The sequence below is a fragment of the Bufo gargarizans genome, chromosome 7, assembly GCF_014858855.1.
Source record: "Bufo gargarizans isolate SCDJY-AF-19 chromosome 7, ASM1485885v1, whole genome shotgun sequence".
Lineage (NCBI taxonomy): Eukaryota > Metazoa > Chordata > Amphibia > Anura > Bufonidae > Bufo > Bufo gargarizans.
Genome location: NC_058086.1, coordinates 84,279,072 through 84,293,638, shown reverse-complemented (window position 1 = coordinate 84,293,638; position 14,567 = coordinate 84,279,072). Strand labels below are relative to the sequence as shown.

The window sequence follows — 14,567 nt, the reverse complement described above, 5'->3', positions numbered from 1 at the left end:
TTGGCTTTTATTATGCCTTCTATTAGTAATGTAACTTGCACAGCTGATAGTATACTGCCCTGAGGACAGACACTCTATATGGAATTCATGGTTATGCAACTCCATGCTAGGCATGTCATCCGGTGACTTACCTGGTTGGTCTCTGATACACAGGGGTTTCTTTGTTGGTGTCTCCTTTCTGTTGGGAGTTCCAGCTTATGTCTAATTATTTTTGATATTTTGTACTAATAAACGTTGTATATTTTATACATATTAGTCGTCCTATATTTTTTGGGGGCTATTGGTTCAGTTCAGTATAGGTTGTGTTTATTGCAGTACTAGGCCCATATGTAATTGTTTGTAATATTCCCCAAGGTACGGGTGAGTTTACATATTTCTGAGATTTTAATACTGATGACCTATCCTCTGGCTTCATCATCAGTATCTAATGGGTGGGGGTCTAACACCCGGCACCCATGCAGATTAGCTGTTTGAGAAGGCAGCAGCACTCCTGTGAGCGCCACGGCCGTCTTGCAGCTTTTCTTAGGGTACACACGTTCGTTGGTAACGAGGCCTAGACGCAGCTCAGCCCCATAGAAATGAAAATATCAGATTTTTTTTTTTCTGTAGACTTATTCCCACCTACTGTCTCTTTCCTGCTTCACTGTAGACTGCAAACCTTCACAGTCAGGGCTCTCTCATTCTTTGTACCAATCTGTTGCTCCATTAGTTCATGTTTAGTGTGCCCGATTTTTTTTTTTAAGGGTTTACCTACACATGTACAGCACCCTCGATTTAAAGTATAACTGTCACATATTTTTATTTTTTGGGAGTATTGGATTGTGGTGATTAATATCACCTTGGTCGCCCTATTTCAGCTTTTCACTGTGTATTCAATTACCCCTTAATTCCACATTTTTGTTCCCTGTACAGCCTACTTTTACCTGTGCTTAAAATAGGGTTGCTAGGCATGGTCAAAAGACAGAGCACCAGCGTGCAGGGTCACAGTACTGACAGCCAGGGACTGTAAGTAAATGATTAAAGCCAGGTCCTCCCCAGCAGATGATAACAGTGCCTGGGCTGTGTGCACTTATCCCTGTCCCTGCGCTTGGCAGACGCTCCCTCACTCAGCAGACTTGGCGAATGCAGAGCTGAAGCAGCGCAGACCAGGGAAGGGAGATCTGCCATCTGCTCAGTGTATAAATGAAAGCAACATGTGGTAAGAGGACCCCTTTGTGCTGCAAGAGACTAACCCTTTAGGGGGGAGGGCTCTGGTTACTGACACTTTTGGGGGGCTATTGTTACTGGCTAGTGAGGGCAGGCAGGATTAGCCTCAGGGCAAGGGCAGTGGCGGCCATCTTAACTGAATAGTGAAATTGCAGTTTTATGCAGACTGGATGCTAAGGGCTGAATCTTATTAAATAAGGGGTAAGTCAGTCTAATAGTAACTGATTCTGGAATATCATGTTATTAGTAACTACATATATGAAAATTGAAATTAGGGTCTAAGTGTGACAGTTATCCTTTAAGGGCGTTTTCAGATACTTTAATATTGATGGCCTATCCTCAGGATAGTTTATCAATAAACTTTGGGGGGCAACCAATCAGCTGTTTCAGGCAGCCAAAAGAAACTGCAGGTGCCTCAAAATAAATTAGATTATCAAAAAGTTCATTTATTTCAGTAATTGAATATAAAAAAAAAAGTTAATCTTGTATATTAGATTGATTCACGATTATGGCTTACCGCTGAATGAAAACCCAAAAGTCAGTGTCTCAGAAAATTTGAATATTGTTCAATAAAGTTCAATATTGTAGACTCAGTGTCACATTGTAATTATATAATCAACACAACACACTTGCAAAAGGTTTCCTAATCCTTTAAATTGTGCCTCAGTCTAGTTCAATAGGCTACATAATCAGGGGGAAGACTGCCGACTTGACAGTTGTCCAGAAGACAGTCATTGACACTCTCCACAAGGAGGGTAAGCCACAAAAAGTCATTGCTAAAGAAACCAGCTGTTCAGAGGGTGCTGTATCCAAGCATCTCAATAGCTCCAAAAATTAGACTATTGTGAAAAAGTTCAGTCTTTTAGACTCATGGCAGCATTTTGGTGTCCGCCTCCAGAGCAGAATGGTGACTGAACGGAGGAAAACTGATGCATTCTGAGCAGATCCTTTTCCATTCAGAATGCATTAGGGCAAAACTGATCTGTTTTGGACTGCTTGTGAGAGCCCATGACGGAAAGCCAAAACGCTAGTGTGAAAGTAGCCTTACCTAGGCTAAGGAGAAAAAGGACTGCACTGTTGCCCAGTGGTCCAAAGTTCTGTTCTCAGATGAAAGTACATTTTGTTACCAATGTGTTGGTGAGATGATTATATGTCACTTACTAATATAGCCTTTGTTGAAATTCTGCACCATTTTATATGGCATGTCTCCTTGTACACAAAATATTTTATGCTACTCACATAGATGTCCTGTCCATAAAATAGCTGCTGATGGAGAGTCAAACGACTAGGCGAATCACATCCATGTGACGCCTCCTTCATTCAAACATACTACACCTGCTTTGAAATCCAAACAGAACCAGTGCAGGAGGCAGGTGCAGTGTTAAATAGATGAGCAATCGAATGGAGGCCATTTGCCTGATCACATGATAGTCAACAGTGTCGCACTGCGACGACTGGGACTTGACAGAAGCACAAAAATTGTACTTTTTGTTGGATTTGTGTTAGATTTTTCACATGCTCCAATGCTCATATCAGGAGGCCGGAGGGGTGAAAACAGGGGTATATCTGGGTTTAGCTCTGAACCCAACAACCCCTTTAAGGGCTCAACAACATTTGTCACACAACATTTTTTGTAAGGATAGTCAATGGAGTCACACTGCGACATGCTATGCCACAACAATTCTCAAAAAAATCATGCAAGTAGAATTTTTGTGCACCTGTCATGTCACAGTCATTGCAGTACTATCATTACGACACGTCGCAGTGTAGCTGTACTCGTTTTTAAACTCGACAAATGTTGTGTAGCCAAACCCTTATAGAGATTATTTAATTTTCCAGCAGGACTTGGCACCCGCCCGCACTGCCAACAGTATCAATACTTGGTTTAATAACCATGGTATCACTGTGCTGGACTGGCCAGCAAACTCACCTGACCTAAACCCCAACCTGGGCTTCATAACATCTCAGCCATGCCACAGGATGATCACTTCCACGCCACGGCGCACTGATGCAGTAATTCATGCAGAAGGAGCCCCAACCAAGTATTGAGTGCATATACTGTACAACTTTTCAGGAGGCCAACATTTCTGTATTAAAAATCTTTGGTCTTATGCAATATTCCAATTTTCTGAGATCCTGACTTGGGTTTTCATTAGCTGTAAGCCATAATCTTCAATATTAAAATAAATGCTTGAAATATATTATATAGATTCATTACACAGAGTGATCCGAGTTTCACTTTTTGAATTACGGAAATATTTACTTTTCAATAATATGAAATGTATTCAGATGCACCTGTACACCACGGACAGAACTAGAGGCAGCAGGTTCTGTCCACTATATAGTTGTGGTTGTGTGGTGCTGCAGTGCAGCTCCCATTCAAGTGAATGTCAGGTGAGCTGCAAGAAAGCAAGCGCCCAAAACTACACCGTGGACAGACTTCCACTGCACAGTCCCCATCGCTGGTGGCAGCCAGAAACTGCTGTTCAAGTGAATAAAACGTGGAATTTGTTGTCACTATCTGGAGTGCTGCAATCCTTTCATTCAAATTTGGTGCCAGATTATATGTTCCAAGGGAAGCAACCAATACAATTCAGAGTAAATTCTAATTTGGAGCAAGTCACAAATAAAAGTTATTATGTAGATACATAGGAATAGTACAATCACCAAAAACCACTCACAACAGATCATGAAAAAATATATAAGTAGATTTAAGATGGATATACTTTTTAAAGAGTAAGACCATCCAAATGAGTTTGTGGAGGAAAAAAAAATATGAACGTTTCAGTATAGATATTTAGGCATGATTCAGACAGGCATATTTTCAGTCTGTGTGTAACAGACTACACAAGGACCCATTAAAGTCAATGGTTTGTTTCACACATCAGACTGTTGGTCTGTACAAAAACTCACAGTGTGCATTACTCCTCGGTTTTCATCAATTCAAGCACATAGGTATGCAAAAAAAAAAAGACATATGACGTCCATATGGATTGAACTCTTGTCATGCCAACTTCAATATCAAATCCTCTTGTAGCGATCTAAATAGATAACAATAACTACAAAACATCAACAGATTTCCTTTTAAGAAGTAAAAACAGATTGAAGAATTTCAAACAAGTTATGCAGCTTACTGTACATTTAGCATTTAGTTTCCCATAACAGAAACAGTAGAACCAGAACCGTGCTGTATCAGAATACTAGAACAAAGGGAAAACTGAAATTTTTAATACAACTGCCCCCACAGACTGTACTACAATACTGGGAAGAGGAATGATTGTCCAATTTCTACCAGAATCCTTCCAACAATAACTACCTGCTGGTGATCAGCGCTAAACAAAACCTCAGGAAGCAAAATAAAGTCTTTGTTCTACAATCTCTGGGCACATCCGAGAACTGGTCAGAGTATTCTCTGAAATGTCTGCCATTACTGTTTCCAACATGCGTTGGTTTCAGAGCTTAATCTTGAATGCAGTTGGCTGGACAATTGCTGTTGACCCTGAGGATTTGAAGAGTGCTTTTAGGATAGTATCGGGGTCAACTTCAGCTGAAGGATTAGAAGCAGCACTGGAGGACGATGTGGCATTTCTTCTAGATTCACCTTCCTTCTTTGTTGTTGAGGGTGTGTCACTTAATCTTCTAAAAAGAAAAGGCAATGTTATTTTTTCCCCATAAGGGGGTGCTTTAGGAAACACTCAATATTCAGTTACAATTACTACAGTAACTATGCCTCAGATGGGAAACAAAGCAATGGAAAAGACAGCTCTTGTATCTTCCCCCCACTTCATGGTGCCTCATCCGTACAATGCAATGCATTCATTGAGCTGAACCAGGGATGTGATGCAGTCACTATACAGTGCCTTGAAAAAGTACCCCTTGAACTTTTCACCTTTTTTTTACCTTACACCGACAAACTTCAATGTATTTTATTGGGATTTTATGTGGTGGACGAACACAAAGTAGCAAGTATGTGCGAAGAGAAAAGAAAATGATACATGGTTTTCAAATTTTAATAAATAAAAATCTGAAAAGAAAGGCATGCATTTGTAGTCAGCCCCTTGTGTGTAATTTATTATCAGTATAACTTCAGGTTGTGGAAAACAGGGTTATAAAAAATATTCAAAGCTCTGAACATCTCCCATAGCACAGTTCAATCCATCATCAAAAAATGGAAGGAGTATGGCACAACTGCAAACCTACCAAGACATGGCTGTCAACCTAAACTGACAGCCCAGGTAAGGAGCCCAAAGTCACTCTAGAGGAGCTGCACAGCTCAGGTGGGACAACTATTAGTCGTGTACTCCACAAATTTGGCCTTTATGGAAGAGTGGCAAGAATAAAGCAAGCCATAAACGAAGTCCCGATTGCAGTTTGCCACAAGTCATGTAGGGGACACAGCAGGAAGAAGGTGCTCTGGTCAGATGAAACCAAAGTTTAACTTTTTGGCCTAAATGCAAAACACTGTGTGATGGGAAACTAACATTGCACATCAGAATAGAATGGTTTACATTAAAGCATATGCATGTGCTAAAATGGTCCAGTCAACGTCCAGACTTAAATCCCATTGAGAATCTGAGGCAAGACTTAAAAATTGCTGTTCACAGACATTCTCCATCCATTCACTTGCTACTTTGTGTTGGTCTATCACTTAAAATACCTTTAAGTGTGTGGGTGTAATGTGGAACAAGTATAGAAAAGTTTAGGGAGTATGAATACTTTTCAAGGCACTGTAGCATTTCACAAGTGCTGGCCTCCCACAGTTTCTGTGCTGCCCAATACTCACCGAAATTGTGATTAATCAAATCCAAACTGAAATATATAGATACTATAATTATAATAACCGCGCTGGTTAAGAGATTAACTGTTGTGGAAGATATAATGTTCTAACTATATACACCCAAATGTTTATATTTAAATCAGGTTTCTACCTGTATAGTAGATGGAGAGTGACTGTTATTACTTATTATTTTCCAGTGAAGCGATGAGGTTTCTTCTCTTAGCGCTTCTGGCTCTACTTACTCATCATGCGCTGCTCCAGCCAGTGGCTGACGCGCACATGAAGGAGCTGTCAGGTAAAAAAGTTTGGGAGCCTGTTCGTGTTAGGTCACAACGTTCCTATGGATGCTTCCAAGGGACAAAATTCAACCAACGCGTTTCGGAGCCAGCGGGTTCCCTGACGAAGGAAGCATCCATAGGAACGTTGTGACATCACACAAACAGGCTCCCAAACGTTTTTACCTGTCGCCTGATGAGTAAGTAAGGACACAGCCTTATTTCACCTTAAGGACCAGGCCATCTTTTGGAAATCTGACCAGTGTCACTTTAAGTGCTGATAACTTTAAAACACTGACTTATACAGGCCATTCTGAGATTGTTTTTTCCGTCACATATTGTACTTCATTACACTGGTAAACTGAAGTAAAAAATCATTTTTATTTATAAAAAAAAAATTATAATTTACAAAAAATTTGTAAAAAAAAATGCAAGTTTCAATTTCTCTACTACTTAGTAATACCAACAAAAATACTTTATATTCTCCATATGTCTACTTCATGTTTGGATCAATTTGGGAATGATATTTTATTTTTTAGGGGATGTTACAAGGCTTAGAAAAAAATCTTTAAAGAAAATTTAAAAAACCCCACTTTTTAGGGAGCAATTCAGGTCTGAAGTCACTTTGTGAGGCTTACATAATAGAAACCACCCAAAAATGACCCCATTCTAGAAACTACACCCCTAAAGGTATTCAAAACTGATTTTACAAACGTCGTTAACCCTTTAGGTGTTCCACAAGAGTTAATGGCAAGTGGTGATAAAATTTTAGAATTTTACACTTTAGCCCCAGATCACCCCCTGCACCCCAATTAACCCTTTGATCACCCCTGTCAATCACTAGTGAAAGTGAAAAAAGTGATCAGTGCAAACTGTCACTTTTTTTCTCACTGGTATTGACTGTTAGGTTTTAGGGATAGTTTAGGCCCCTTGGTTAGGTAGTTTAGAGATCAGTTAGCGCCCAGCCCACCGCAGTCACTTATTCGCTGATTAGTGTATCGCTAATCAGCATTTGTACTTTTATAGTATCTGGAAGTGATCAAAACTGATCACGGTCAGATCTATAATAGTATTAGTGTCATCTTAGCTCATCCTCCACCCAAAAACGCAGTGTTTGCCCGATCAGGCCTGATCGGTAGCCCACACGTGCGTTCGCCCACGCCCGCCCCGCCGCTATCACTGCACAATCACTTTACACGCGCTGCGGAGATTAAAAAAGAAATCAGTTTTGATATTTTTTTATCAACCGCAGTAGCCTCCGGTACTTCGCTAGCCTTCCTTTTGTAAGACAGGCTTGCTTTTTTTCTTGGGTAGTCTCAGGGAATACCCCTAAATTTAGTTGCCCAAATGTCAAACAGGGGGTATTCTTCTGAAGAGGCCTACAGGCTTCTGACCCAGTCGGATGAGGAATGGGAACCCTCATCTGATGAATCTAGCGGGTCAGAATATGAACCTGTAGAAAGCAGTGGCTCTCTGACCCAAAGTTCGGACGAGGAGGTTGAGGTCCCTGATAGCACCAGGCGTACCCGGCCCAGTGTCGCTAGACCACAGGTTGCGCAGGATCCGCTTCAAGAGCAGCAGAGTGGGGCTGGCGCTGTCGGATTACGTGGTGAGGCATACACCAGCAGCGCAGCCCTCCCTGGACCTAGTACCAGCACTGCCGTAGAACATGGTGAAGTGGCGAGCACCAGAAGGGCAGTTGAAGCTGGTACGGTGGCACGTGCAGTAGTTACCCCGTCGCAGCCACCGCACAGACAGGCCCGTAGAGCCCCTAGAATCCCAGAGGTGCTGGCAAACCCTGATTGGCAGTCCACAACTTCAGCCGCACCTGTAGTTCCCCCTTTCACCGCCCAGTCTGGAGTTCAGGTTGAGACAGCTCAGATCGGTTCGGCCCTGGGATTTTTTGAGCTGTTCTTGACTGCGGAGCTCTTGGACTTAGTCGTGGCAGAAACAAACCGGTATGCCACTCAATTTATATCCGCCAACCCGGGAAGCTATTATGCCCAGCCTTTCCGGTGGAAACCAGTCCAAGTTTCCGAAATTAACATTTTTCTGGGCCTTCTCCTCAACATGGGTCTAACCAAAAAGCATGCGGTCATATTGGTCCATGAACCCAATTAATCACATGCCCATGTTCTCTGCTGCCATGTCCAGGGCACAATTTGAGGCCATCCTGCGTTTCCTGCACTTTAGTGACAATAGCACCTCTCTTCCCAGAGGCCACCCAGCTTTTGACCGGCTCCACAAAATTCGGCCCCTCATAGACCACTTCAACCAGAAATTTGCTGATTTGTATACCCCTGAGCAGAACATCTGCGTAGACGAGTCCCTTATACATTTTACCGGGCGCCTTGGCTTCAAACAATACATCCCAAGCAAGCGCGCCCAGTATGGGGTCAAATTGTATAAGCTCTGTGAAAGGGCCACAGGCTATACCCACAAATTTCGTGTCTATGAGGGAAAAGATCAGACCCTGGAGCCGGTCGGTTGCCCTGACTACCTGGGGAGCAGTGGGAAGACAGTCTGGGACTTGGTGTCACCCTTATTCAGCAAGGGGTACCATCTTTATGTGGACAATTTCTACACAAGTGTGGCCCACTTTAGGCATTTGTTTCTAGAACAGATTGGCGCCTGTGGCACCGCACGAACTAGTCGGCTCGTTACCACACGTCTTGCAAGGGGGGAGAGGGCTGCCTTGTGTAACGAAGAACTGCTTGCGGTGAAATGGAAAGACAAGCGTGACGTTTACATCTCTCCTCCATTTACGCAGACACGACAATACAAATTGAGCGAGCAACCCGTGTCATTGAAAAGCCCCTCTGTGTCCAAGACTATAATGCGCTCATGGGAGGGGTGGACTTCAATGACCAGATGTTGTCTCCGTATTTAGTTTCCCGCAGAACCAGACGCTGGTATAAGAAGGTGTCTGTATATTTGATTCAATTGGCTCTGTATAATAGTTTTGTTCTCTACAGTAAGGCTGGGAGAACAGGATCCTTCCTCAAATTTCAGGAAGAGATCATCGAGAACCTCCTGTATCCAGGAGGTTCCGTGGCCCCATCCACCAGTGTAGTTAGCCGTCTACACGAGCGACATTTCCCCAATGGCGTTCCTGGTACCTCAACCCAACCGTCACCCCGAAAAAGATGTTGTGTCTGTAGCAGGAGTGGAATAAGGCGTCACACCCGCTATTTCTGTCCTGACCACCCTGCCCTATGCTTTGGAGAGTGTTTCCAGAAATACCACACACAGGTACACCTAGCATAGGGATCACATCTCACCAGGACAGGCACACAGGGCTATTAGGGCCCATTCACATACAGCTGCTGCAAACCTCTCCTTTCACCTGGGATAAAGTGCATAATGTACTTCGCCACATCTTTGGGCGATTTGCGCTTTGCACATTGTCCCATGGGGAAGGAGAGGTTTATCCTATAAAAGGTAAAAAAAATAAAATAAAAATAAAATAATAATAATCACCAGTACGCAAAAAGGTTAATGTTCAGTTCAAAAAGTTAAAGTTTATATGTTCTGTTCAAAAGTTAATAAAATTGTTGCGTTGCGGTCTGGTTTTTTCTTTTCTTTTTTACCTTCCAGGTGGACCAACCGATCGACTAGCTGCAGCACTGAGGTGCATTCTGACATTGCGCTGCTGTCAGATTACACACAAGTCGGTGTATGCGGCGCTGCAAGACTAGATTTCTCCTCTGCAGTAAAAGAAACGTTTGCCAAGGCATATGAGCTGAGGAGGTGGCGGTGTTCCTATGCTTTGGCAAACACTTTGTATATAGAAAAATAAATAAAAATATCCAGGCAATGATTTATTCATCCACATCGATTGATGTGAATGGAGAAATCTGGTTTGCCAGGGCATACGAGCTAAGTGGGTAAGGATGTTGGGTGGAGCTCCTAGGTCCTGGCAGACACCTTTCCCCTTTTTTTTTTTGGGCAGAGATTTTTTTCATCCACATTGATCGATGCGAATTAAGAAATCTGTGCCGTTCATTTTTTTTCTTTCAGCCCAGAGGCTGAACGGAAAAAAAAAATCTCATTACCTGTATGCTCAATATAAGGAGAATAGCAGAAACTCCTAATGCTGGCCATACATGTAATGATTGCGGAGACCCTCAAATGCGAGGGCAGTACAAACACCCCACAAATGACCCCATTTTGGAAAGAAGACACCCCAAGGTATTCGCTGAGGGGCATATTGAGTCCATGAGAGATTGAAATTTTTGTCTCAAGTTAGCGGAAAGTGAGACTTTGTGAGAAGAGAAAAAAAAAAAAAAAATCATCAATTTCCGCTAACTTATGCCCCAAAAATGTTTTCTATGAACTCGCCAGGCCCCCCATTGAATACCTTGGGGTGTCTTCTTTCCAAAGTTTGGTCACATGGGTATTTATACTGCCCTGGCTGGCTTTTTAGGGGCCCTAAAGCGTGAGAAGAAGTCTGGGATCCAAATGTCTAAAAATGCCCTCCTAAAAGGAATTTGGGCACCTTTGCGCATCTAGGCTGCAAAAAAGTGTCACACATGTGGTATCGCCGTACTCAGGAGAAGTTGGGGAATGTGTTTTGGGGTGTCATTTTACATATACCCATGCTGGGTGAGATAAATATCTTGGTCAAATGCCAACTTTGTATTAAAAAAAAAGGGAAAGTTGTCTTTTGCCAAGATATTTCTCTCACCCAGCATGGGTATATGTAAAATGACACCCCAAAACACATTCCCCAACTTCTTTTTTGCAGCCTAGGTGGGCAAAGGGACCCACATTCCAAAGTGCACCTTTCGGATTTCACCGGTCATTTTTTACAGATTTTGATTGCAAACTACTTTGCACGCATTAGGGCCCCTAAATTGCCAGGGCAGTATAAATACTATTTTGGAAAGAAGACACCCCAAGGTATTTTGTGATGGGCATAGTGAGTTCATGGAAGTTTTCTATTTTTTGTCACAAGTTAGTGGAATATGAGACTTTGTAAGGAAAAAAATAAAAATAAAAAATAAAATCATCATTTTCCGCTAACTTGTGACAAAAAATAAAAAGTTCTAGGAACTCACTATGCCCATCAGCGAATACCTTAGGGTGTCTACTTTCCGAAATGGGGTCATTTGTGGGGGTTTTCTACTGTCTGGGCATTGTAGAACCTCAGGAAACATGACAGGTGCTCAGAAAGTCAGAGCTGCTTCAAAAAGCGGAAATTCACATTTTTGTACCATAGTTTGTAAACGCTATAACTTTTACCCAAACCATTATTTTTTTTGCCCAAACTTTTTTTTTTATCAAAGACATGTAGAACAATAAATTTTAGTGAAAAATTTATATATGGATGTCGTTTTTTTTGCTAAATTTTACAGCTGAAAGTGAATTTTTATTTCGATTAATAACAAAAAAAGTAAAAATGTCAGCAGCAATGAAATACCACCAAATGAAAGCTCTATTAGTGAGAAGAAAAGGAGGTAAAATTCATTTGGGTGGTAAGTTGCTTGACCGAGCAATAAACGGTGAAAGTAGTGTAGTGCAGAAGTGTAAAATGTGGCCTGGTCATTAACCCCTTAAGGACCGAGGACGTACCGGTACGCCCTATTTCCCGAGTCCTTAAGGACCGAGGACGTACCGGTACGTCCTGACTTAAAACCGTAACTCCGGCGCCGCGGGGGTTAATCGGAACGGGATTTCGGCTGAAATCATTCAGCCGGCATCCCGTAACAACGCAGGGGGGGGTCATTTGACCCCCCCGTATCGGCGATCGCAGAAAACCGCAGGTCAATTCAGACCTGCGGTTTGCTGCGCTTTTTGCCGTTTCTGATCCCCGCGGTCCCTGACCGCGGGGATCAGAAACTTCAGAGTGCCCGAAATCAATATTGTTAACCCCCCCCTGCACCCCTGTATGATTTGATGGCGGCGGGAGGTGCAGGGGGGGTGTCGCATGCAGTGGGGGCGTTGCGGGAGGCGGGCGGTGCGGCAGGCGGGATCGCGATCCCCCGCCCGCCTCCCATTGCATAATCGTTGGTGTACAGTGGGTATACCAGGGTGCCAGCACATTGCTGGCACCCTGGTATAAACGGCTGACATCGTTGATGCGATGTCAGCCGTTTAACCCTTTCCATACAGCGGTCCGTACGGACCGCTGTATGGAAAAGGTTAACAGTAAGAGGGAGCTCCCTCCCTCTCCGATCGGGGGGCTGCTGTGCCTTTGCAGCCCCCCGATGGGAGAAGGAGAGAGCCCCCAGACAGCCCCCCCAGAACCCTGTCCTTACCCTTCCCCGTCTGCGCAGTTCTGACCATAACTGAGCAGACGGGGAAGGTTCCCATGGCAACAGGACGCCTGCTCAGGCGTCCTGCTGTCCATGGTGCTGAACAGATCTGTGCTGAAAGCATAGATCTGTTCAGTGTAAGTAAAATACAGTGCAGAACCCTATATAGGTTCTGTTCTGTATTTTACAGACATCAGACCCACTGGATCTTCAAGAACCAAGTGGGTCTGGGTCAAAAAAATCAAATAAAAAGTGAAAAAAGTTAAGATAAAAAAAAAAAACATTTATCACTGAATAAAAATTAAAAAAATAAAATACACTACACATATTAGGTATCGCCGCGTCCGTAACGACCTGATCTATAAAATGGTCATGTTACTTTCCCCGCACAGTGAACGCCATAAAAATAAAAAAATAAAAACTATGAGAAAATTGAAATTTTGCCCACCTTACTTCCCAAAAAAGGTAATAAAAGTGATCAAAAAAGTCGCATGTACGCCAAAATAGTACCAATCAAACCGTCATCTCATCCCGCAAAAAATGAGACCCTACTCAAGATAATCGCCCAAAAACTGAAAAAACTATGGCTCTTAGACTATGGAAACACTAAAACATGATTTTTTTTGGTTTCAAAAATAAAATCATTGTGTAAAATGTACATAAATAAAAATAAAGTATACATATTAGGTATCGCCGCGTCCGTATCGACCGGCTCTATATAAATATTACATGACCTAACCCCTCAGATGACCACCGTAAAAAAAAAAAAAAAAAACTGTAAAAAAAGCAATTTTTTGCCATCTTACGTCACAAAAAGTGTAATAGCAAGCGATCAAAAAGTCATATGCACCCCAAAATAGTGCCAATCAAACTGTCATCTCACCCCGCAAAAAATTAGACCCTACTCAAGATAATCACCCAAAAACTGAAAAAACTATGGCTCTTAGACTATGGAGACACTAAACAATTTTTTGGTTTTCAAAATGAAGTTATTGTATAAAACTTACATAAATAAAAAAAATTGTATACATATTAGGTATCGCCGCGTCCGTGACAACCTGCTCTATAAAATTACCACGTGATCTAACCTGTCAGATGAATGTTGTAAATAACAAAAAAAAAAAAATGCCAAAAAAGCTATTTCTTGTTACCTTGCCGCACAAAAAGTGTAATATAGAGCAACCAAAAATCATATGTACCCTAAACTAGTACCAACAATACTGCCACCCTATTCCGTACTTTCTAAAATGGGGTCACTTTTTTTGGAGTTTCTACTCTAGGGGTGCATCAGGGGGGCTTCAAATGGGACATGGTGTCAAAAAACCAGTCCAGCAAAATCTGCCTTCCAAAAACCGTATGGCATTCCTTTTCTTCTGCGCCCTGCCGTGTGCCCGTACAGTAGTTTACGACCACATATGGGGTGTTTCTGTAAACTACAGAATCAGGGCCATAAATAATGAGTTTTGTTTGGCTGTTAACCCTTGCTTTGTTACAGGAAAAAAAATATTAAAATGGAAAATCTGCCAAAAAAGTGAAATTTTGAAATTGTATCTCTATTTTCCATTGAATCTTGTGCAACACCTAAAGGGTTAACAAAGTTTGTAAAATCAGTTTTGAATACCTTGAGGGGTGTAGTTTCTTAGATGGGGTCACTTTTATGGAGTTTCTACTCTAGGGGGGCATCAGGGGGGCTCCAAATGGGACATGGTGTCAAAAAACCAGTCCAGCAAAATCTGCCTTCCAAAAACCGTATGGCATTCCTTTCCTTCTGCGCCCTGCCGTGTGCCCGTACAGTAGTTTACGACCACATATGGGGTGTTTCTGTAAACTACAGAATCAGGGCCATAAATAATGAGTTTTGTTTGGCTGTTAACCCTTGCTTTGTTACTGGAAAAAAAATATTAAAATGGAAAATCTGCCAAAAAAGTGAAATTTTGAAATTATATCTCTATTTTCCATTGAATCTTGTGCAACACCTAAAGGGTTAACAAAGTTTGTAAAATCAGTTTTGAATACCTTGAGGGGTGTAGTTTCTTAGATGGGGTCACTTTT

At 42.2% G+C, this 14,567-nt stretch overlaps 1 protein-coding gene across 1 annotated transcript in view; it reads right to left on the bottom strand.

The window, feature by feature from the left end:
- Positions 1 to 3,821: 3,821 nt before the first annotated feature.
- Positions 3,822 to 14,567, bottom strand: part of POLDIP3 (DNA polymerase delta interacting protein 3) — a 31,981-nt gene continuing 21,235 nt past the window's right edge. Inside the window, exon 9 of the mRNA XM_044301666.1 lies at positions 3,822 to 4,845. Coding sequence (XP_044157601.1) covers positions 4,659 to 4,845 — 187 coding nt within the window. The 3' untranslated portion in view covers positions 3,822 to 4,658. The remainder of the gene's footprint in view (positions 4,846 to 14,567) is intronic.